This window comes from Anticarsia gemmatalis, chromosome 11 (assembly GCF_050436995.1).
Source record: "Anticarsia gemmatalis isolate Benzon Research Colony breed Stoneville strain chromosome 11, ilAntGemm2 primary, whole genome shotgun sequence".
NCBI classification, from domain to species: Eukaryota; Metazoa; Arthropoda; class Insecta; order Lepidoptera; family Erebidae; genus Anticarsia; species Anticarsia gemmatalis.
Genome location: NC_134755.1, coordinates 3,052,396 through 3,075,625, shown reverse-complemented (window position 1 = coordinate 3,075,625; position 23,230 = coordinate 3,052,396). Strand labels below are relative to the sequence as shown.

General features: G+C 34.5%; 2 protein-coding genes across 6 annotated transcripts in view; one reads left to right on the top strand and one right to left on the bottom strand.

Moving 5' to 3' along the window:
* Window positions 1–11,543, top strand: part of chp (leucine rich repeat containing G protein-coupled receptor chaoptin) — an 88,843-nt gene extending 77,300 nt beyond the window's left edge. For 3 of the 5 annotated variants that reach the window (XM_076119639.1, XM_076119637.1, XM_076119638.1), the window contains 15 exons: window positions 426–598; window positions 884–910; window positions 1,040–1,081; window positions 1,392–1,473; window positions 1,992–2,157; window positions 2,418–2,560; window positions 2,896–3,037; window positions 4,088–4,222; window positions 5,225–5,422; window positions 5,762–5,905; window positions 6,143–6,283; window positions 6,577–6,819; window positions 7,181–7,416; window positions 7,737–7,863; window positions 8,034–11,543. In XM_076119639.1, coding sequence (XP_075975754.1) covers window positions 426–598; window positions 884–910; window positions 1,040–1,081; window positions 1,392–1,473; window positions 1,992–2,157; window positions 2,418–2,560; window positions 2,896–3,037; window positions 4,088–4,222; window positions 5,225–5,422; window positions 5,762–5,905; window positions 6,143–6,283; window positions 6,577–6,819; window positions 7,181–7,416; window positions 7,737–7,863; window positions 8,034–8,138 — 2,104 coding nt within the window. In that variant the 3' untranslated portion in view covers window positions 8,139–11,543. The remainder of the gene's footprint in view (window positions 1–425; window positions 599–883; window positions 911–1,039; window positions 1,082–1,391; window positions 1,474–1,991; window positions 2,158–2,417; window positions 2,561–2,895; window positions 3,038–4,087; window positions 4,223–5,224; window positions 5,423–5,761; window positions 5,906–6,142; window positions 6,284–6,576; window positions 6,820–7,180; window positions 7,417–7,736; window positions 7,864–8,033) is intronic. The other 2 variants (XM_076119641.1, XM_076119640.1) reach the window with 2 other exon arrangements.
* Window positions 11,544–20,038: 8,495 nt separating this feature from the next.
* Window positions 20,039–21,019, bottom strand: LOC142976805 (sodium/potassium-transporting ATPase subunit beta-2-like). The gene has a single exon (XM_076120372.1). The coding sequence runs from the start codon at window positions 20,990–20,992 to the stop codon at window positions 20,039–20,041; it is 954 nt and encodes a 317-aa protein (XP_075976487.1). The 5' UTR covers window positions 20,993–21,019.
* Window positions 21,020–23,230: the final 2,211 nt, after the last annotated feature.

Sequence of the window (23,230 nt, the reverse complement as noted above, 5' to 3'; positions counted from 1 at the left end):
TTAATTAATTTTTACAAATTAAAGACGTATAGACAGGACAACGTCTGTCGGGTCCGCTAGTACCTATTATATATTTTTGCGTGGTGTATATTTGATTTTTCGTAAGGGACTCTATACATTAAACTTGCTGATCCGTTGATCCACCGACACCATCCGGCGATATAAAACTATAATAAAGAACATGAGGATGTTTCGTTGATGCTTTTGTAATTTATTCGCTAAAATCAGCTTCGTTAGGACCTGCATGATGCTGACGGACTTGGCATTGTCAATCGATTAGACAAAGAGCAATTTTGTTTGCTAACATCAAGCTACAGTATAAAACAAAAGTTTCGCCTAGCTCTCCGAAAAAAAGACCTCTCTCAAACTCTTTAATAATTTTTCTTTGCTCTTTTTAACATATTACGTATTTTTTTCTTTTCCAGACTGGACATATCATTCAACTACCTCGAAACTTTCAAGTTCTCGATATTCGACCAGGTCGGTTCCGCCACCGCTCTGAAAGTCAACGCTTCATACAACGGAATCATTACGTTGACCGACTCCAATGCTCCGAGCTTCTTTACATCTAACTTTTATCCGCCACCGAAAGCCCAAAGTAAGACATTTTTAAGTATTTCTTACTTGAAAATATAGCATGTGTATTTTTTTTATATTATTTCGATAAGCATGGTGATTGGCTATTTTATTTGCACGTTCTGATAGAGCTATATTAAAAAATAATAATTTATTATTGAAACAGAATTTTAATATGGTCGACTGCAAAGCTACATTTTAAATTATTTTTATTCGTGCTTTTATATTTTTTACTTCTTTTTTTTAATTCATTTACTAATCTATCATTCATTTCTACAATCTTAATCATTTCATTTGGGATTCGAAGACTTTTCATCAAACCTAAGTGTGCAAAGTATGTATAAAACTTTTTCATTTTTGTAATTAAATATTTTTTTACTCACTTTTTCATATTATTTCTTTTTATTTATGTTATTTGCTTTTTAATATAATTTATTGCTTCTTGTTCTTGCTTTTTACACAGGTTTAATTGATGATACGGAGGAGGAATTTATATTGACCCAAGGTGACACTGAACTGTTTTAATAACCCTATATTGACTGTGATTATTCTTGTTTATTTCTTCCCATATACGTTCAATATGAACTTTCAGATTAAGTATATAAGATCCAATAGGAAAAACTTCGAATTATCTCAAATCTGACACTTGCTTGTTTTTTCCTCTACCTGGATTAAATTAGGATATACCTAGATCCTATATCAACGATTTTTACCATTGTTTGAACAAATATCACCACAGCCATATTTCTTAGTATTACCTTTATTAAAAATTACATATCATGTTAAACAGAAATTAATCAGTATTTATGTTTCAGGTCTCGGAACGGTGTCAGTGAACATCAGAGTGTTGGACTTCTCACACAACAACCTTACTTACATCGCTCCGTATTACTTCAGGTAAAGAACCTTAATTTAAATTTAATATTAACTTTCTAAAAATACTCAATTAGTTATGTAGGTACTTTAATTATAATAGTAGTTGTAACTACAAACTAGCAAAATAATTGTATCGATTATACCAACAACATACACACTTCTGCAACAGACATGCGTACCAAAACAAAAGTGTTAGTATTCATTTCATCACAAGACAATTCATAATCATTACAGAATAATTAAAAATTTAACATTACTTACCCCCGGTTTCTGAGGTACATTAAGCGGTAGTTTATCTATTCAATAGCGTATAAACTCCTATAAAAAAAACGCTACTGAATAGATAAACTACCGCTAAATCTACTCAGAAATCAGGCATTTCTCGAGGATTTAAATGCTCAGTAATTTGATTGTTTACCTGAAAAGTACTGAATCCCAAGTCTTCACGCTCAACAATAACACAAAATACTGTACCTACACACTAAGTTACTGCAATACTCTGACCAACAATTTAATAATATTTTCTCATTTTCTTCCAGACATGCAGACTTAACTTTAACAGAGTTGCATCTCTCCCACAATTATCTTCGCAACATAACCCGTGAGGTGTTCGGCTCCATGCACATGTTGCAGTACTTGGACCTGTCTCATAACAAGATATTCCATATGGAGTACGATTGCTTCAAGAGGGTTAAGAATTTACAGGTAAGAGAATAGATTTTTTGTTACTTTAACTGAGCCTTTTCTTCGTTAGTGTATATCTTCACGTGTTTCTTCAATGTGTAGGTAGTTTACCAAACTGCCTAATTAGACCTACATACATACATTCAGCAGGTCTCTAATAAAAGTAAAGGTACCATAAAAACAAACACAATTATATGTTTAAAAGCAATTATACTTTTACATAATGGAATGCATTAACTTATTTCTTAGTTAATAGTTAAATAAACTTGTAATGATTTCAGATAATAAATCTATCTCACAATCATATAATCGAGTTGCCAGTGGAAATATTCCACGACATGCAGTCTCTGACCTCCGTGGATTTGTCGGACAATCGCATCAAGAATCTGGCTGACAATCTCGTACTGTCACCGTCTTTGGAAAGGTAACATTATTTTGTTCCTTCAACTGCTCATGTATGAAAATAACGATAATACGAAAGTCACAGATATTGTTGAACTACGTTATTTATTTTTTGTTATTTTTCCAAAAAAGACAACTCCCGAACTAAAAATTGCTCCTGTGTCACGGGGACTTTTACAAGTATACAAACAACGGACACAGAGTGCAACCAGACCCGAAACAATTATTTGTGGATCGCACAAATAATTTCTCCGTTGGGAATCGAACCCACCACCTTCCGACGCAATGGTAGCGGCGTGGCGACCTATACCACTGCGCCATAGATAATTTCTAAAATATTCCATTTTCCTTTTGTAGATTGGACCTCTCGGACAACGGTTTATCAAGAATACCGACCAACTGCCTCTCAACTGCAGCTGCTGCGAACTTGGTTGAACTAGACCTTAGTGGAAACACCATACCCGCGGTGGCTTTGGGAGACCTCGTGCAAAGATACAAGGTAAACATTGCTTCAATAGTTACCTATTATTATATGGGCAATAGACGTAAGAAAGTACGATGTACCAGTGGCTCTACGATTTTCTAACGGTTAAATTCAATTGATATTGAAGTCTCGCGTTGTTTCTCGCACATTGAAACGTATCGGAGCAAAAAAACGCATTTTTTCTTTGGAAAAACAATCGTAGTTTAAAATCGGGTCATAATTTTTATCACTTGTCCTCAATATAATAAAAATATAATAATAAAAATCTAGTTTCTAGTATAATAATAATAGTTCCTGGATAATATAATAGCGAGAATTGAGTTGTTAGTGTGTTATTATTTTTAAATAATCGTCGAGCCACATGTTTGAGTACTTACACTTACGTCTTTTGCCCACTTTATAAATAATTCACGAACCCCTGCATTTGTTTGAAGTTTAAACTAACTGCTCGATGATAACCGTACCTACAGTACTACAAAATTACGCTCTTCGGCTATCTTCGGTCTTTTTCGGACATGATCGGAAAGATAGGTACTATTTTATTGAGGCAATTAATTTTGTAGTACTGTAAGCATTTGATTTTGAAAATAATGTTTGAATACCTGAAACTAAAACCGATTGAAATGTGATCACGTTGGTAAAAATGTAGAAAAATATAAACTGAACTTCCAAACATTTAGTAATTAAAATATTTGTAGTGAAGCAATTATATCCGACCCATCAATACTAGTTTTAAAAAAATTCCTCCTTGAAACCAAAGTTTTTATCAGTAACTTTAACATCTCTTACATCCCTTTCTTCCTTTTATTTAAAACTGTAGTTAATAAATACGAAGAAATGTATATCTTTATTTTAGTATCAAAACAGTTTTTGACTTTAAATCATTTGAAATTATTGATAGATTGATTGTAGTCGTTATGTTAAATTTTAATAACTTATAATTGATGATTCCACCTCAATAGTAAATAATCTAAATAAAGTATCAACGTGATCACATCCCCTAACACTGTAGCAGCCAGTGTGTGTGTAGCTTTGCTAATAGTGTCGTCGTGCATGTTCCGCCAGAACCACGAACAATTGGGCGAGTACTGGCCCGAGGAGCCAGACTACAGTGACGAATACATGTACCACACCGCTAGGCGAGATCAGTCCAGAGTGTTCCATCAAAAAAAACAATACCCGCAGAATATATTGTACAAGGTAGATTGTTTAGATGTTTGTTATACTAATTTTGTGTCAATAGAATTTGTATGTTTTATATTCATAGAAATAAATAGCGCACTGCACATTTCTGTAGCTCGATTCTCTACTACTATCGACTCCCGACAACCGACCTGTCATCGATGTGTATAAAAATCTGATCAACAACGCCTTCGACTGGCGTCGTAGGAAATATTTTGGCAGTATATTCTAAATGTCAAACTTTCGATAGTACTGATCAGTACTGATTGTACAGAATCGCGCTACTGCGCTCAATAGCTGATTATCAACTAGAAATCTAAGAATTTTGTGTATAGAATATCAATCATCGCCTCTAGCGTATTTTGCAAGAACTAATTTGTGACAAGTAATTATTAATGTCAAGAACTCGACAGAAATGCTGAGTGTAGAAAATTGCTTTTCAATTGGATGCCAGTGCTGTGCAACTTCTTGTTGCTTATTCTTATTGACACTAAAATAATAGTAATTCTCCGCGTTTCAATTTTGTTTAGATACAAATTCTATTGACAAAGACTAGTTTGTTTAATGCGTTTTTAGCACTTTTCTTTGATTTCTCTAACACTTAAATTTATTTTTTTTTTCTTCTAGCATCTTCTGTAAATATTGTTTATTTATGTTTTTATGTACTTGTTTTTCAGCATCTTGTTTTCTTTTATGTCTTGTGATTTTGTTTTTTTTTCTGATTTGTATGTTAGGGATATTTTTGTATTACTTATTAATTTTGTTGAGTACAAAGACTCAGTTTTACTCAATCGAGCCTGTGCTGTCTTGGTTCAATAAAATTCTTTGCTTTCGAGTGTTTGTGGTCCAGACATTGATTTAAACAGAGTATTAAATTAATGAATATTGTTAAAGTCAGATATTTTTTCGTTGCACACATATTATGATAGGTACTTACTAAATAAATTTTTTATAAAGTCACTTGAATTCACAACCTGTACAACTTTAACTTCAAAAATCTAATTTACTTTGATATTCCAGTCACTAGCGTGGTTAGATTTGTCTAGCAACCACTTGGTGCGTATAGAAGGTGGCTCATTCTCGGCCTTGCCTAAACTACGCTGGCTGGACTTGAGTGACAACTCGCCTTTCAACACTGGTGAACGAGGCACTACGATATTCAAGGGATTGGAGAGACGGCTGTCGCATTTAGGACTGAAGAATGTTAGCTTGGTTTCTGTAAGTACTCACTCGTTCATTATTATATTTAGACAAAATCGTCCTTGAGTTTAAATTATCTTTTATTTAATACTATGTCCCTTGGATCCGTGAATGAGAAGCCCAGGTATCACCACTAATCGTTTTGTGGTTACACGAGAGAGATTGTGTTACTATAAGACGGAACCAATCTAAAGCACGAGTACAAGGCTATTGTTAAAATATTAATATCAAAACTTTCGTAAAACATTGGTAACAAACCCTCATAAATTATTTTATTTTGATACGTCAATTAGGTACAATACGTGGTACAGTAACGAAATTACTTCGATAGAATTTAATCTTACCTGAACGTTTCAGATACCTTCAATGTCTCTGCAAAAGCTGAAGAGTCTTGACTTGTCCTACAACAACCTGCCTTCGATTCCACCGGACACGACAGCCAATCTGACTCGATTGAGACGACTGGACCTTTCTTATAATGATCTTACAGCTGTACCTGTGGTAAGTAAAGACATATAGTACTGCAAAAGATACTATTGTTATAACATACTGCGGTTTTTGCTCTACAAAATACCTTTACCTTTAAGCCCATTTCTATACCAATCGATTCTGGTGTTTTGACGTCAATGACGGCCAAACATAAAGATACACTCTCTCATTTATCATATTAGTGTTTATTTATAAGATAAAATCCAGACAACATAGATTTTGAGTTATTAACTTTCTTTTTTATTACAGGCAACACACTCTCTGAGTGAACTCCGCTGGTTGTCTTTATCTGGCAACCCCATCAGTGCTCTGATGAACACCAGTTTGTATGGAGTGTCTCCGCGACTTGAGTATTTGGATGTAACAAGACTTCGCCTGAGAATACTTGAGGTAAGTTTCCCTTCTTTTATTTTATAAATCAAGGCCAGCCGGCATCCCAAGGCCCAAGTTTACTATTATTTGTGTAGAAATAAGATTTTCGAAAATTGAGTGTTGGTGCAATAGTTATATTATCAGCTAAAAAAAGCAAACAAAAAGGTGACTTGAAGCAATTTATTATTTTTTAGCATAACACACAATATTAAACCATAATTTTTCCATAGGGGTAGGCAGAGACCAATAAATAGCCACTTTATATGATCCTTTTTTTTAACCTGGCATTAAAATGGTATTTAATTCCCTAGCACGGAGTCTTCAGCAAGCTCTACGGACTGAGAACTCTAAAGATCGAAGCGTATTCCAACGTACGTGATTTCAACGTTCCCAAGATGTTGTCCCACAACCCAGGAGTGGAGAACCTACTGGTTGAGATCGAAGAGTTCACTAATGAGTTCGGCAGAGAAATGTACGGGATTATGCCGAGCAAACTGAACAATATCACGATTACTGGCAAACCTTTGAAGTATCTGTCGCAGTATTTGTTGAGCGTAAGTTTTTTATATAAAAATTATCCCGTAGAACTCGATCATAGGGAGATGCTGTATCAACACACCCTACTTTGAGATAATTTTTGGAATTCGATATTAAAATGTTTTTTTTTTAACCGTTTTTTCCAACTGAATTTTATTAGTTTCTACAAATTTACTAAATTAAAATTTGATCCTATAGCGAGTTTCAAGATTTATAATTTTCTTTTTTGAGTTTTTTCACTATGGTGTAAATTATTAAATAAGTATTAAGCAACTTAAGTCAACATCCCATCTCAAATATTTGTGAAAAACGAGAAATATTCCAAAAAAAATGATTATGATAAACAATACACTAACTAAACTTTATTGCTTTTCCCAGGGTGTCCAATCCAAAGTCTGCCGCCTCACCATCTACAACACAAGCATCGAAGAGCTAGCGCCCGAAGTATTCTACAAGCCAGGTCGTGTCAAGAATCTAACCCTTGATCTAAGGAACAATTACCTGATGAGCGTGCCCAATCCCTCGCAGAAAGCCTGGCCGGGAGTACCCAATACTGTGTTCCTGCAAGACATACTCGTAGCTGGCAATCCTTTGGGTTGTGATTGTGGAATTGGGTGAGTAATTTGGCATCTTATATACTGTCCCTGAAAAAATTAAACATTTTGACTGTGACTTCAAATATTACTAAACATATCTCAAAAGCTCTGAAAACCGACGGTGGTGTATCCTTACATGTTTGATTCCCAAGCGTCGTGTATATTATTGTTTCCCTAATTTCTATCGATTCAATTTGTTATGCCTTGAAATATTCTTTACGAGATTTTTTTTCATCTTAATTCCCCTCGAACGAAATATAAAATATAGAAGGTTTCAGGCAACTCAGAAAAGAGAATCTTCCATGGGAATTACGTAAATAATTTATCTTTTTGTGCAGGTGGATCAAAGCTTGGGACCGCAAAAGAAGACAGTATTTATGCGATGGTCCCTCCAAGTGCTTAGCGACTCGCGATGACGTCAGATTTGCCACGTGTCCCACGTATTACAACAGAACTTTTGTAGATGTAAGTACATTTTAGTAATACTTGACTACTTTAACCATACTTTTCATTTTTTTAGACTGAAGTCTTTCTTCACTTGCCTTGGAAAGAGATATATGATTTTTCCACCACGAAGAGTAAATTTTGGCCTCCATTGCGAGTAGCGACATCTATATCATTCTTTTTAATTTCAGGTTCTAATGAAGGACCTGGACTGCGAGTGGAACAAAGGATTCCTTGGCTCAGCTAACTTCTACATAGTGTTAGGAATGTCGATCCTAACGTGCCTGTGGATATGAGGACTCTTTTGGCTACTTGGGGTATACGAGGAATTCAATCTTATTTTGGCAAGGGTGTATAATTCTTAGGGCGTTTTGAAGCCTCGAGTATAATCATTAGAAAACAAATTTTGTACAGAATAAAATTCTGACGCTTACCAATTTTTCGATATTCAGAAACATAGATCTACTATAGTATATAAAATTATCGTTGAAGATTCCTTCTGTCTTATTAAATAAATATGTAAATAAAATCAAATGCAATCGTTAAGGGCAGAAGGAATTTTCAACGGCAAGGAAACCAGAAACGAGTGAGATAGATTGAGATGTTTTTCATACTGTACCTGTTTTGTGGCCTACTACTCGAGTCTTGAACTGAGGTGATCCTGAATAGCCAAATCCTAGATAGTGTTAGTGATACGGAAGTATATGCTTTAAGACTTCAAGTCAGGACATTGAAACGACGGAGAAAGTGACTTTTGTATACTTAAGTGTGCGATAATTCTAGTGAAGCCTACTAAAATGTGATTTATCGGTTTAAAAATGAAAAGCAAGATGTGTGATCTCAGAGGAATCGTTGGAAATGTTACCGTAACTTCATATACTTAGAGTACAGTTTGCGTTCCCCCAACACCCTGTTTTGCGTGTGTAGTTTAAGATTTTGATTTCTACACTGTCACTGGTCACTCACATACAGACTAGACAAACCATTGTATTATTTATCGATCAAAAAAGTTTAGTATATCATATCAATATACTAAAATACTTCATCATGGTATCTGTGCGTACGTGAGTGACGAGTTGCCACGCATTTCGTGCACTGCCTTACATAACAAATTCTCTGTGATTATTGTCCGGGGTTTATGTCCAGCGTGTATTGTGTGTTGCGACAAACGATATTGTTAATAACTGCGTGTGGAAGTGCACTTAATGTGTCTTACAAAGTTGCATTTACGTCGATTTATAAGATAAGTTCACACGAAAGCAATGACTTAATTATGATCGTCTAAGTAGACTGCATTCGCTCGAATGGTATATGTGTTCGTCCATTATTAAGAGTAATAATATTATTTATAGATGTATTCATTTTTGTAATAGGTGACTTTAGACGTAGACTAATTGAATCATTCATAAAGTTTTCCGTATTATTCATATCTTTATAGATCTTCTTTGTATTTTATTTGGTAATGTAGCTGTTTTTAGAATCGTCCACGACGATTTCGAATTTTAATCAAAACCTTGTACAAATAAAAGTTTCAAATTCATCTCAAATAAAGCCTATATTCAGAGTCACTATCTTCAATAACAAAGCTTAATCCTATACTATTTACTCTTTAATATTTTTCATTGTTTAGATGTTTACAAAGTCTATCTGGTTATTGTTGGATAAACATATTTTATTACATATTATGTATAAATGTGTCATTAGCTGTTATAGTATCGGAGCATGCTGTAATATATACATGATCGTATATTCGTATCGTATGTATTAGGATTTTATCGACTGAATTTAAGTGTTTCGGAGCTATATCGCTGGTATTGTGTAAGAAGATGTTGTTTGTATGATGTCCAAGTGGCTTGTTCGTATCGTTGCATCGCTTCACGGGTTTATTTTGTACTCTTTACTTAGACACGCACGCTAGCATTATGTTTAGTAAGAGATGCATGTTAGCTTTCTTATACATTTCTATAACTGAGTGAGTTCAATTGAATACCTCTTCTTCAGTGGTCCAGTATGTGCTGTCAGGCCTATTGTTAACTTTTGTTTTCAATGCCATTTCACGATGCACGAATTAGTTATCGCTACAAACGCCTGTACCAACGTTTTATTATCAGTGTTCGCGTTAATTTTGGTATTGAAAACAAAGGGATGTCGTTGTAACAATGAATATATTTTGTGATATATATTACTCTAATCCTTCTATTTTTGATAAAGCCTACAATGAATATTGCTGAACTAAACGGGAATTGTATAGCTGAATAAAATTGACATAATTGTAACAATTACCGCTTCTTTGTATCGTAGTTACAGATAGTGTCAATTGTTATGTAATATCATATTTTTCTTCGATGGTACTAAAAAGATTTTTTAAATACGTAGCTAGCTTCTTCCTTTGTACCTAGGTATATTATTTTGGGATTATAGCTAGATATCTGATTGAAATAACAATATTGTAATACTGTTTATTGTAAATCTTCAAAAAAAGATTTATTTATAAAAAATGATTAAACCACACTCGAATATTATGAACATTATAACGAATGACCAATAATTTCGTTCTAAACAAAATTATTATACATAAATATGGTTACAGATACGTTTGTACGTCTGTATGTAGTATTTTTCCCATGACTGTCCCACTGCTGGGCTAAGGTCTCCTTTCAGTACGAAGGGGCTTTAACAATGGTCCATAACATTATTCTGGAACGGTTACGTGGACCTTAAATATTATTTCCACATTTGTTTCTGTATTTAGATATCCATTTATTATATTTTTACTTACATTTAAAACGATTTGAATCAGTTAGCTGTATTATTTGTTTATAAGTGCCATCTTGCATAGCATAATATCGAATTAAAGAACATAATATAAAATTAAATATTCGAACTCTTCTGCAAGGTCCATTGTGATAGAAATAGCTAGTGCCAATATTATGGATTTTAGTATTTAGATTACAAAATAAACATTTAAAAAAATATATTTATTTTACTATTGGAATCTTGAAAAAAAGGAATATTCTCTTTTAGGGAAAATAGACATAGACATATATTTATTGCATCATAAAGCCATGTTCATTGCTTGGTACATACAAATGCTTGACATTCAATTGTTTAGCCTAAACCTATGTATATTAAATTTTGTACTGTGAAATCGTCACATTTACGATAACGATTGTCGTCTATCACAATGTTCAGAAAACTATCGTTATAAATGAATAAATAGATTTCATAGTACTGCAGAATCGTACCAAAATAAAAGGGGTAAGAAATTGACCAAACGATATTGAATTTAAAATGCTCATATTTTAGAAACACCCTAAAGATTGCTCAAACAAAATTGACCATTTTTATTGTACAGCATGATTTTTTTTGCTTAAATATTAATTCATATTTCTCCTATGGGAAAGGGTCGTGATTTTATGTATGTATTTTTCAAAGATTCCAATCGTAAAACAAATAATAGCTTTATTCCGTTCTCAATAAAATTTAACTTCTACAACGCTGTAAATATATTTTAAACATTTCTTTATAGAATTTAAAAGATTAATGGAACTAATGCATCGCCATACAGTGACTTTGTTATGTTTAATATAAATGGACGTAGGAAGGTGGAATGTTTTGTCTTCACTACTTAAAATAGTGTGAAATAAATAAGTAATCATTGAATTATTAGCGTATTAAAATAAATTATTGCGTAAATATTATGTTTTGATGTTTTATTTCCATATGTCTGTAATGTATGAATGCTGCAACTTTCAACCCTGCTGAATCTGAATGTTCTTTTTTAAGTACCCGAACTCACAAAAGCCTCATATTACTAAGCCTTTTAAAAAAATTACAAAGGTACCTTAATCCAAAAAGTGTATGTATTTTTCTAGGGCAAAATATTATTGCATCTATCTTTCCTATTGATGAGAAAGAACTATACGAATGGGCAAAAAATAGAGTTATATATAGTAGAGTTAAAGCCAACTTATTATACCTCAACCGCTTTTTCCGACTATGTAGTCTTCCTTACCTACTTCTCATCTAATACTTAATCCAATTGTTGACAATATAATGATTGTGGTAATAATACAGTATTATTTCCGATGCTTGAACATTAAATCAGGCAAATAAGCAGCCTTAATCCTTCAAAGTTCAATAAACCCTGTATTAAGTCGTCAAGTCGTCACAAAGTTCACCGAATTCAAAACGTCGTCTCCACGCGGTATCCATCTAAAGTAATGATCACTTTGCCTCAATACCAAGTAATTGAGTCGCGCCACCCGCACCCCGCCGCGAACGAAATTATATGAAAACCATTCTCTCTGTATTACCCCATCCATCATCCTAATCGTATTATAAAGGAAACTTCTATTTCTTCCATAATCAATTTATTGAGTGCAATCTTCGATAATAAAAAAGCTGTTTGTTAGATTGTTGGTTTAAAGAGGTATTTGTAACATTAGAAATTTCTGTACTTCTATTACTAAATTAAGAACCTCGTACGCTAGGTGATCGGATGGTGCAGGTAAACAAAATGAAAGCCCGGATTCTCCACTTCTTGGCTATGAGTATCGTATAGCCTTTTTAATATGATATGAACTTGTAATAAAATCTTTTCTCTACACAAAAAAGCGTGATATTTTGGGTACCTCACGAGCTCACTGAAAGAAACCTAATGAACCGTGTACTCATTTGTGATTCTTGAAGCCAAAGAGATTTTATTACAAGTTCATACTTACTATAATGCGAAAAGACTTTTTCCCCGACCTAATAGATAAGTTATTTGACGCAGAGGTAGCTAATAGCTGTGAAACTGTCCCTTAGGACAGTTTTCTGTTTGATAAGGCAATAAAGTTTTTAACATAATATATAACATTATTAATTATATGATACTCGAAATACATCATGCATGCCTATGCTCTGTACTATAGTTCTATTATTCTGCATTACCAAAACAGTGGCAAATTCGAAATGTCTTACAAGTCTATGTTTAATTATAGGATAGATAATAATATTTAATCTTAGTACCTACTATCTTTACCCAACTTTAATATTATTTTGCCTATCAATATCTTTCAATTTATGAACTCGACAACTTTCATCTCGAAAACTATTCAGAGTAAAAGATCGAGATCGGGAGATTGAGATAGTCTATTATGTAGCTATTTAAAACATAATCATTTATCGCTTGATCTTTTGAGAACAAAGGTAAGATTATAACTCAATCATATCACTCAATTTCGCTTGGACCACACAAAGTCTTGAGCAAGTTTAGAAACATGATTAGGTATCAGTGCATAGTTTAATGCTTGGTTTGATTAAAACAATTCGAAGACGTTTGTCAGAATAAGGAAAAATACAATATGAATAGTTTATGATAGATGCACTAGTAATGCAGCAATTTCAAGGTTAATAACTCGTTACTACCAGTATACGGAGTAAAAGCTGAATAAAAAACATTATTTCGTTTAGCATGAACTTTTCATTACATAAAATTAAATCCATGTTTCTCTACTTTGTCACCAAACAAATCATAATAATCATCATAATCGATGGGGGAGGCCTTTATCCAGCAGTGGACGATTCCCGGCTGAGATGATGATGATGATGATGAAATCATAATAAAGTTTCAAAATGTAATGCAGTTCGCATGTACAAAATTAAATATTAGTTTGGAACTAACTTCTGTCAAAACTAATATGAGCTTACCTGTAAAGTGCGCTGTGTGCAAATCAAACATTATACCCATGTCCAATATAAGCTGACCCCTTACTCTTTGCCGGTTAGTTCTTTACTGTAGTAAAATGTCTTGTCTCAAGGGAGCAACGGAGGTCAAAGTAAACTGGACGTGTGTACAGGTTTACGTTTGTTGCAAAATGTGTTGATGTATTACATCTAAATTGAATTTTACTCGTATTGTTTGTGAACGCAAAGTTGATTGGTAATGAGCTTTACACATTCAATATTCAAACAGTTTAGGTTATATTATTATACAAATCGACGTAACTGACACACGATAACACCGCGCTCGCGAGTTTAATCGGTTTTAGTGCGCAAAGTGTATGAAAACCACTAAAAGCTGTTTTAAAGTGTTCGATAGTGTTTGCTGATGATGTGTTAATGTTATTTTCGCAAAAAACTCTATAAATCGATCTAAAATAGTGCAGAGAAATACGCGTTTGACATTTAACAATACGAAAATTTGCTACATACCCTCAATAGTACTAATTTATTTTTGACGGCTTTGACATATAGGCAACTTGTCAGTGTAATCATAGTGACCGAGTGTTGCCAATACAACAAAATTAAATTATACCAAAATGAGTACCAAAAAAAATACGAATAATAACTTGCCTCAAGAAAAGTGTACTAAGTGTAGTAAAATACCAAATGAGAAAAAAGCTTCTGTAGCTTGTGACTCCTGCAAGGTTTTGCTGTGTGGAGACTGTCATGGATTGTCCCCTACTGAAGTTAGAGTATTGGAACTTAAAACTGTAGCCCGTGTAATGAGTTTCCTATGCGGCGACTGTCGGTCAGCAATGTTACAATTACCATTAATCATGAAAAAATTGAATGATCTCACTGAAGAGGTCAAGCAACTGCGAATGCGACAAAGTATGCTAGCTACCGAATCAGCTATTCAAGAGATGAGTGAGAGGGCCTATAGATCTAACAATGTCATCATGTACAATGTGCCGGAATCGACTAGTGATGTGGCTGACCAAAGGAAAGAACACGACAAACTGGAATGTGTTGCTGTGATCAAATCTGTCACCAATAGAGTAAATTACGACGGAATAAAGGTGTTTCGTCTTGGCGCTCCTAAGACAGGTGAAGGTAACAGACCGCGCCCAGTGAAAGTCATATTACAGAGCAAGAAAGATGTATTGGAAGTTCTTCGTAATAAGAACAAGTTAAATGAACCTTCATCTATTACGTCAGACCTTACCCCAATGCAAAGAGAATACTTGAAGTATTTGCGGGAGGAGCTGAATAACCGAGTCGCTAATGGAGAGAAGGACATCACCATAAAGTATATACGAGGACAACCAACAATCATCAAAACTACGAACATCCAAAAAAACTAAATAACGGTATCGGCAATAACACAATACACACACCAAAAGCAAGCCATTCCACCCACAAAAGTGGCACACATAGCAAACCTCAACCGGTTCTTACAATTACTATACTTTACACAAATATCCAATCAATAACTTCCAAACTTGATTTATTGATCACTAGAGTACAGTCAGTAAAACCTACACTGATAATTACTACTGAAACATGGCTAAAACCTAACATACCTGACTCAATGATAAAAATACCCGGCTACACTGTATACAGAGATGATAGAATTGGCAAACGAAGTGGTGGAGTAGCAATATATGCCTCAAATAACACTAACTTCATCAAAGTAAACATGAGTACTGCATATAACAGGAAAGAACAAAATACTGAGAGTTTGTGGCTTGATATTCAAATTGGAAACACAAAATTTTTATTATGTGGCTTATACAGAGCGAATGATTCTACTCTAGATCAAGATAACAGCTTACTCTACTACCTAAGTCATGTCTCGGAGACTAACCCAGTAGCTATAATGGGTGATTTCAACTATGGGGGAGTGAAGTGGCCCCTTGAAGACAGTGGATATGTTACACCAAGGGAAGATAACTTTGTACAATGGTATCTGAACAGCAATCTTCAACAGTTAGTAGACAGACACACCAGATTTCGACAAGGAAACCAACCATCATTCCTAGATCTAGTTTTTACAAACGATGAGTCCCTCATTGCTGGTATCGACCATCAGGCTCCCATAGGTAAAAGTGATCACACTTGCTTATTGGCAACTATAGAACTGCAAATACAACACAAAACTAAGGAGTTGCCTCCAAAGCTGAACTTCAAGAAGGCTGACTATAATAGTATAGACAAAACAGTGTGTACATTGTGCGAAAAGATGAGTGCCATGAGTGACGTCAAGAACCAATTTCAATTATTAATTAATTCATTGAGAGAAGCAATTAATTTACATGTTCCTAAGATGAGATTTAGCAGACATACCACCAATAAACCATGGATATCAGCTGACACAAAAAAACTTATTAACAGCAAATTGGCAATGTGGAATCGATATAAGTTAACTGGGCTTGATGAACACTATAATGAGTATAGAAAATTCAACAACAGGCTGATAAAAATAACTAGACTTGCACGCATAAATTATGAAAAAGATTTACTCGAAGCTGGGCCTAAAAGATTTTATTCTTACATAAAAAATCAAGTAACGTCTAAGATAAGCGTTCCATCTATCCTACATAATAAACAAGGCCGAACTGTTACCGAACCAAGTGATATAGCCGAAGCTTTTGCGGATCAATTCGCCAGTGTCTTCCAGATAGAACCCCAAACGGCATTACCAACCTTGGATCCCAAACTGCGAGTTGCAGACGATATTGATGACATAACGTTCTCCAAAATCAGCATTCAACAAGCAATAGCAGACTTTAAAAACGATACTTCACCAGGACCGGATGACATTCCAGTACAAATATTTAAAAAATGTGACTTCACTGAACATCTATCAAGAGTAATGCAGACTTCATATGATACTGGCATCCTACCAGACTTGTGGAAGACAGCAATAGTGACACCAATATTTAAAAAGGGAAGTAAACTTGAATCCGTAAACTATAGACCCATTAGTTTAACTAGTGTAATGTGCAAAATCATGGAGAAAATTATAGTTAAACATATAAGAGAATTCTTCAAGAATCACCAAATTATTGCCGAACAACAACATGGTTTCTGTCCCCATCGTTCAACCGTATCAAACTTGTTACTTTGTCTATCAACATGGACTAAACATTTCAATAAGAAAGAACCAATTGATGTGATTTATCTTGACTATGAAAAAGCCTTTGATAAAGTCCCTATAAAAAGGCTTCTACAGAAACTTGAATTTGTGGGCATACGAGGTAAACTGCTGACCTGGATCGAATCATTTCTAACACAGAGAACCTTGCGTGTGAGAGTTGGTGACACGATCTCAGGTCCCCGCATAATACACAGCGGAGTACCACAAGGTTCAGTCCTGGGCCCGGTGCTATATATAATATACACATTTGATCTTCCTCACTGCTTGGAATGTAATGTCAGCATATTTGCAGATGACACCAAAATATTTGCAAACCCTAACATTGACTACGATCGCCTTCAAAGTGATTTGAATAGAATAGCAAACTGGTCTAAGGAATGGCTGATAAATCTCAATAGCTCAAAATGTACGGTATTGCATATTGGCAGTCGTAACCCTCGATTATCCTACAGATTGGACAATGAACTGCTTTCGGAAGTTAAAATTCAAACAGACTTAGGTGTGAAAATATCAGAAGACCTGAAGTGGGAGGCCCACATAACTACAATTACAAAAAAAGCGCAGAGCCTGATATACTTAATTAAGAAAGCCTTTGGCGTCTTAACTCCAGAGATGATGCTTCAGATCTACAAAACATTCGTCAGACCAATCCTGGAGTACGCATTTCAAGTCTGGAATCCTTACTTCAAAAAGGATATCGAGCTTTTGGAAAAAATTCAACGCAGTTTCACTAAAATACCTCGCCTGTTAAAAAGAAGATCATATGAAGAACGACTGCAAATTTTAAAACTTACCACCTTAAAAGACCGCAGACATCGTGGAGATCTCATTGAGACATACAAAATTTTAAATGGACACTACAACCTAAAAAATATGCATCAACTATTTACTTATAACGACAATGTTAATCTCAGAGGCCATCATTTAAAATTGTGTACCAGCTTGTCGAACAACAATCCTCACAAGCACTTCTTGTCAAACCGAATTGTCAGAGCGTGGAACAAACTTCCAAAGAATGTAGTCGAAGCTGAAACTGTCAATCAATTCAAAAATAGACTGGACAAATATTTGTTTAATGAATGATTACATCATAGTGAATTACCAGGATACAGGCATTAACCAGTTGTATACAACTGCATGCCTGCTAATAAATAAATAAATAAATAAATAAATATATTTTTAGAAAAGTTTTTTCTTATTACGATCATTGACGGTATTTGAGACTTCAATACTCTGAAAAAATATTTTATTTAAAGGAATTTCTGCTACCTTACTTTTTTTTGACATCTGCATGGGGTTCGATTAAACATAACCCGAACATGATAAGCCTAAAACACATAGCCTTACACGTGAGGCATTCCAAGTTGAAATACGTTTTCGCGATAATTCTCTTAAATATCATGGTTGCCTGGAAGACATTGCCTTGTGTGATAAGGCCGCCGATTGTCCATTAGTATCCCATTTATATTTAAGTTCTCACTGTTTTTATTTATTGTATTTCTTTTTTCCCGGTACATTGTGGACAATAAAGAAATTATATTATTATTATTAATAATTAAAATGCAATTGGGTTTCATTCGTGAAATAAATATTTGCAAAAGACTTAACAAAATAAAGCATTTGTTTATAAAAGTACCGGGTCTAGATGCAAGAGTCGCGGAATTGCATCAACACTGAAGAATCTTCGCGAGGTAACAAATATTTATTCGTTTGCTGCAAGTTTGTACAGTTGATTTGTTTGCACGTAAATAGAAAATCGTATCCTGAAGTATATAAGGTATTTCAAATTGAAATTGAATTTAAAGTATTTTTGTTGATTCAGTTTGATTCAAGGTTTACATAACATAACTGTTTGTTTCTGTAGCACGAGTCTCTACAGTCGGTACTGTCGAGTATCGAGAGTTTGAGATTTAAAATGTACTGCACAAAAAGTTTCTACGACGCCCGTTAGCGTGAGCCCCAGTCAGTTACACTTTAATGGTGATTGACATTAAAAAAAGGATTTCTAAGCTACACGTCGACCGAATCGGAGCGTACGGACCGTACAATATGTCACTATGAATTAATATCTGTGGCGCCGAAATGCCGATCCAGTGGACGCACTCACATAAAAAATATATTTACAGACACACAATAACAGAGGTACAGATATTTGTGCATCAAACGAATATGTCTTAAATGACATAGTCAACTTAACTATTTACTGCATGAGCCCTTATGTGGTACCGTACTTTTTGATGTCGTATTATTTCAAAACAAAGTGTAACGTAATGATTAAAACCCATTTTTTGCAATACCACTTATGCCCTATAAACGGTAAAACATCAAAACCTCATCTACATTCATAAAACTAGTTCCCCTTAAATTCTCCAAAAGCATCTTAATATAAAAGCAAAAGTTATCATTGAATATTCAAGCCAGCACTCGAACGAAGTCAACGATAAAAATATTCATATTCAGTTAGAATTCAAGCAAGTCTCGTATCTGGACGATATTAGATTCTAGAGGAATATTCTCGGAGACGTTGCGAACTCGAGATTGTTTGTATGTAATTAGATTACAGTGCGCTATTTATCTTGCTGCTTGATGTTTGTGGCTGAACCGCTTTTAAAGAGTATAATTACGACATTTCTATGTTAAGTTTGTGTTTATAGTTGTTTTGTTATTGAATAGTTTTCCTACAGTTAGTTGAATAGTGTTGTATACTTTTCAAAATGAAATCATCTATTTACTCTCCCCACTATTTATTTACTTACCCCACAGGTGATCGTGTATACGACTGCTGCTTTATCTCGGGTTTGAACACGGGTCGTAATTTCAGACAGAATACTTCCTTAAATACTGCGTTGTGTGTGTGTGTGATCTCTTACCCCCGGTTGCTGCGGTACATTGAGCGGTAGTTTGTCTATTCAATAGCGATAAAACTCATGCAAAAAAAAACGCTATTGAATAGATAAACTACCGCTAAATGTACTCAAAAACGGGGGGTTAGTTATTTTTTACAGAAATTAGTTGTTCCGGGGTTCTGTAGTTTCACTTTGTGGTTAGGGATAGTTCCAGGATAGTTAGGCAACAGAGCGTCCTACTGCCAGCTATTGGTATAATTTTAAACTGCTATTGGATTCCTGAGAAACTTGCTGAACTAATTTTCCACTCAAGAACATTAATGTGAAGAAGAAGAAGTTAAGCCTGAGACCACCACGCTAGGAAAGTGAGAATTTTGGGGACACAGAATTTCGGCACGGCTTTATCATTATGTGTTACTGCTACAATAAATAAAAATACTTAATAAAAGCTATACATTTTAATGTTACATTTAAAGGTTATTTATAAGTTAGCTCTAACTATTTCAGGGTACACTTGCGCATCTTCTGGAGCGACATAAAGTACGAATTCAGTGCTTGTTGGCCCACTCTGATGCCAAAGCTTGCATTCTATAGCTAAGGATATTCCTCGAGTAAAGTTTGAGATTTGTATCGCAATTAATGGAGACGTACTATTTTGCTTTAGTGGGAATAAACCAGGATCAATCCCAGGCGGATCCGGGTAATACTTTATTCTGCCGATATGTTCCTGATCGTATGGATAATAACCCCTGCAATGCATCCAAAGTCTGTTCTTTTTAATCTTCATCCATTTTATTACCTCTGGAGGTGCCAGGCTAGTCACTGTTGAATTCATCTCCAAAGCTTTGCCAGCCCAAAAAAAGTTCTTATTGATCCTTAAAATCACACAAGGACTGTCTCCATATCCATAAGGCGATCGCCCACACGGCCCCAGCTCATTAACATACTGTTTTCTGCTTAGTAGAAATTTGTCGATTGCTTGTACATATTTGTCATAGTCATTATTTTCTTTCTGTTTGTACCAAATCAATGGATAACTTAATTCGGACGCTGGTGTAGCTGTGAGTCCGATTTCTGGATACTTTACACTAAGTAGACTGGGTTCCAGCGGATCGAAAGAGACGAGTGATTGGAGAACTAATAGCGATATGTACAGTATCGCAAGAGTGTATGAAGTTAGAAACATTAAATATACTATTCCGTAGCACGTGATACTTAACCAGCTTTTGCAGGTCCTCCCGCAGTACTCTTTTGTCTCTCTGTTATAGCAGAAATCAGTACATCGTTTCTTTTTCTGTTTCCTTAGTTCAATACCTGTATGTTCCCCGCTGAAGGAATTTCTCGGTGCAGTGGAGGGTAATGAAGGGTCATTGTTCCCAGCGACTCCGACTCGTGGTCCAAGCCGATCTAGCTTCAAACTATGGTCCTCATGCATTTTTATACACGTAAAACATTGCTTATCCTAAAATAAACTTGTTGACAGTTGACGCTGTCAAATCTATGATTCTCTGTGGTCACGATATGCTTCTTTGGTTTAAAGGAAAAAGTTTTAATGACCTAATATCGAACTACTTGACTTATATTGTTGTTGCGTGACTCATACTATTTTTTTAAGCCCACTATTGTAGTTGCGTTCTCACGTTAACTACTCTAGTTAAGTAAGATGATTTAACTAAGCCAACTCATGGTAGAGCTACTGTTGTTTCATCAAACTGTTTGAATTAGTTTCAGGCCTTACTATGTTAGCTTGCTTGACCTTTTCAACATAAATAACAATACTTTCCACTAAACTGTAATATGAGTAGTTTATACCTTATCTAAAATTAACTTTATTGCCTAAAATCCCTAACAAATAAACGATTTAAACAACATCAGTTTAATAATACTGTAGTATAGTTTGAAACACGATCTAAGACGAGAATCATACCATTACATGAATCCGACCCGAACCCTTCTGATAGGAAGCTCTAACAAATCCTTATGTTATAGGAGAAGCGAACTCGGAGGAAATAGGTGATCAATATCTAGTAGAAAGTGACAATGTAATTTTAAGTCAATTTAGCGATTAGTTTATTGTTTAAGTTTGGTAAACTGTGAAACATAAATCAATAAAAGACTATAGTATGAATCAGCACTTTTTGAAATTTTGGTTTGTTTAAATTATTTTCTTTGGGGCCAATAGATACATTGAAAACATGAAATAAACTTTTAAAGCATCAAACTTTTTGAATAAATATTTATGTTATAATACAGGAAATCTTCAATGACCATTTGATAATTTAATGTAACGTTATAAATATTTAAGAAATCCGTCATAACATATTATTAAAATAAAAATAATATGAAATATTAATAATAACGTTCATTATATCTTTTACCGTATTTCTAACAAAAATATCAAGTTGATTTCAGCTAGAAAATAGTCCCAAAAATTTAGATTCACTACTCGACCTAGTTCAGAAGTTAAGGCCTAACTATAGAATAACATATTGAGAATACCGAAATCCACACTTTATTACAAGCGCTCTTCAACACAGTATCAATAATTTATGAATATTCCAAATGTTATAGTTTACAAACAACAAATACTAATTCTCAAGGCTTTATTCAAGTAAATACTAGGCGTAAAAAGTACTAAATAATAACTCAATGTAAATTCCAGGAAAATAGATATAGCTTTTCAGCCGACTGATTTTGTTTTTATTCCTTTTAGACAATGAAAATTCCTTTTTAAGGTAGGTACTTAAATATCTTTTTGTGTTCGATAAAAAAAAACATAAATTAACTCGATTACTTGTAAAACTTCAAGCTTTTTATAAGCAGTTGGGTAATTTTTTACAGTCAGTAATTGTTGACTAGCCAGCGTTTGACAACTAAAATAGCTCCTGCAAAATACGTTGATAATTTCCGTGCAAAGCTTTTCGTTACTTATTAATGGTATAACATTGCTCCACAGGTTTAATGGATCCAAAATACCTACTTATATTTACTTTGCCATTTAGAGTGCCACTTATATGTATTTACCATCATCTATACTATGAAAAAAACACATCTCAGATGATAGTCGAACATCGCATGATACACGAGTCGTGTTTCCTCTCGGACAATAAAAACTTTATCGTCGCTTCAAACGGCTCTCGTTGTACGATCAAACGCTCTCCCACGTGACAGTTTTGTTGATATTCCTCTGATTACCTCCACTGTGCAGCTTGTTGGTAGTTTTATTATACTTTTAACTGGCTAACCCATGCACTTTCATTGAATTTGCATAATAGTTCTATGCCGTTTTTTTATTTCGTAACAGCGGGATAAAAATGTAGCCGATGTAACTATACATATATAGCCTTCTTCCAACTATGTTGGAGTCGGTTTCCAGTCTCATCTGATCCAGCTGGATACCAGTATCAGGCAGTATTTTACATCGAGCGACTGCCTATCGGACCTCCACAACCCAATTCTTTTGAAAATGACTGCCGGGATCCACAATTTAACATGCCTCCCAAAACACGGAGGAACTTGATATGTATAAGGTCACCCATCTACAGAACAAACTCGGCCAACGTAGAGATCCACGCGGCTATTGTTATCTATATAACAAATAATAACCATACCCTTCTATCTATCTACAAGTGAAGTCCCAATAACATCGATTCTGTCGTTCCTTACATTCACC

Coding starts and splice junctions, on each gene's coding strand:
- LOC142976805 (XM_076120372.1), bottom strand. CDS start 20,992: ATGCATGAGGACCATAGTTTGAAGCTAGATCGGCTTGGACCACGAGTC.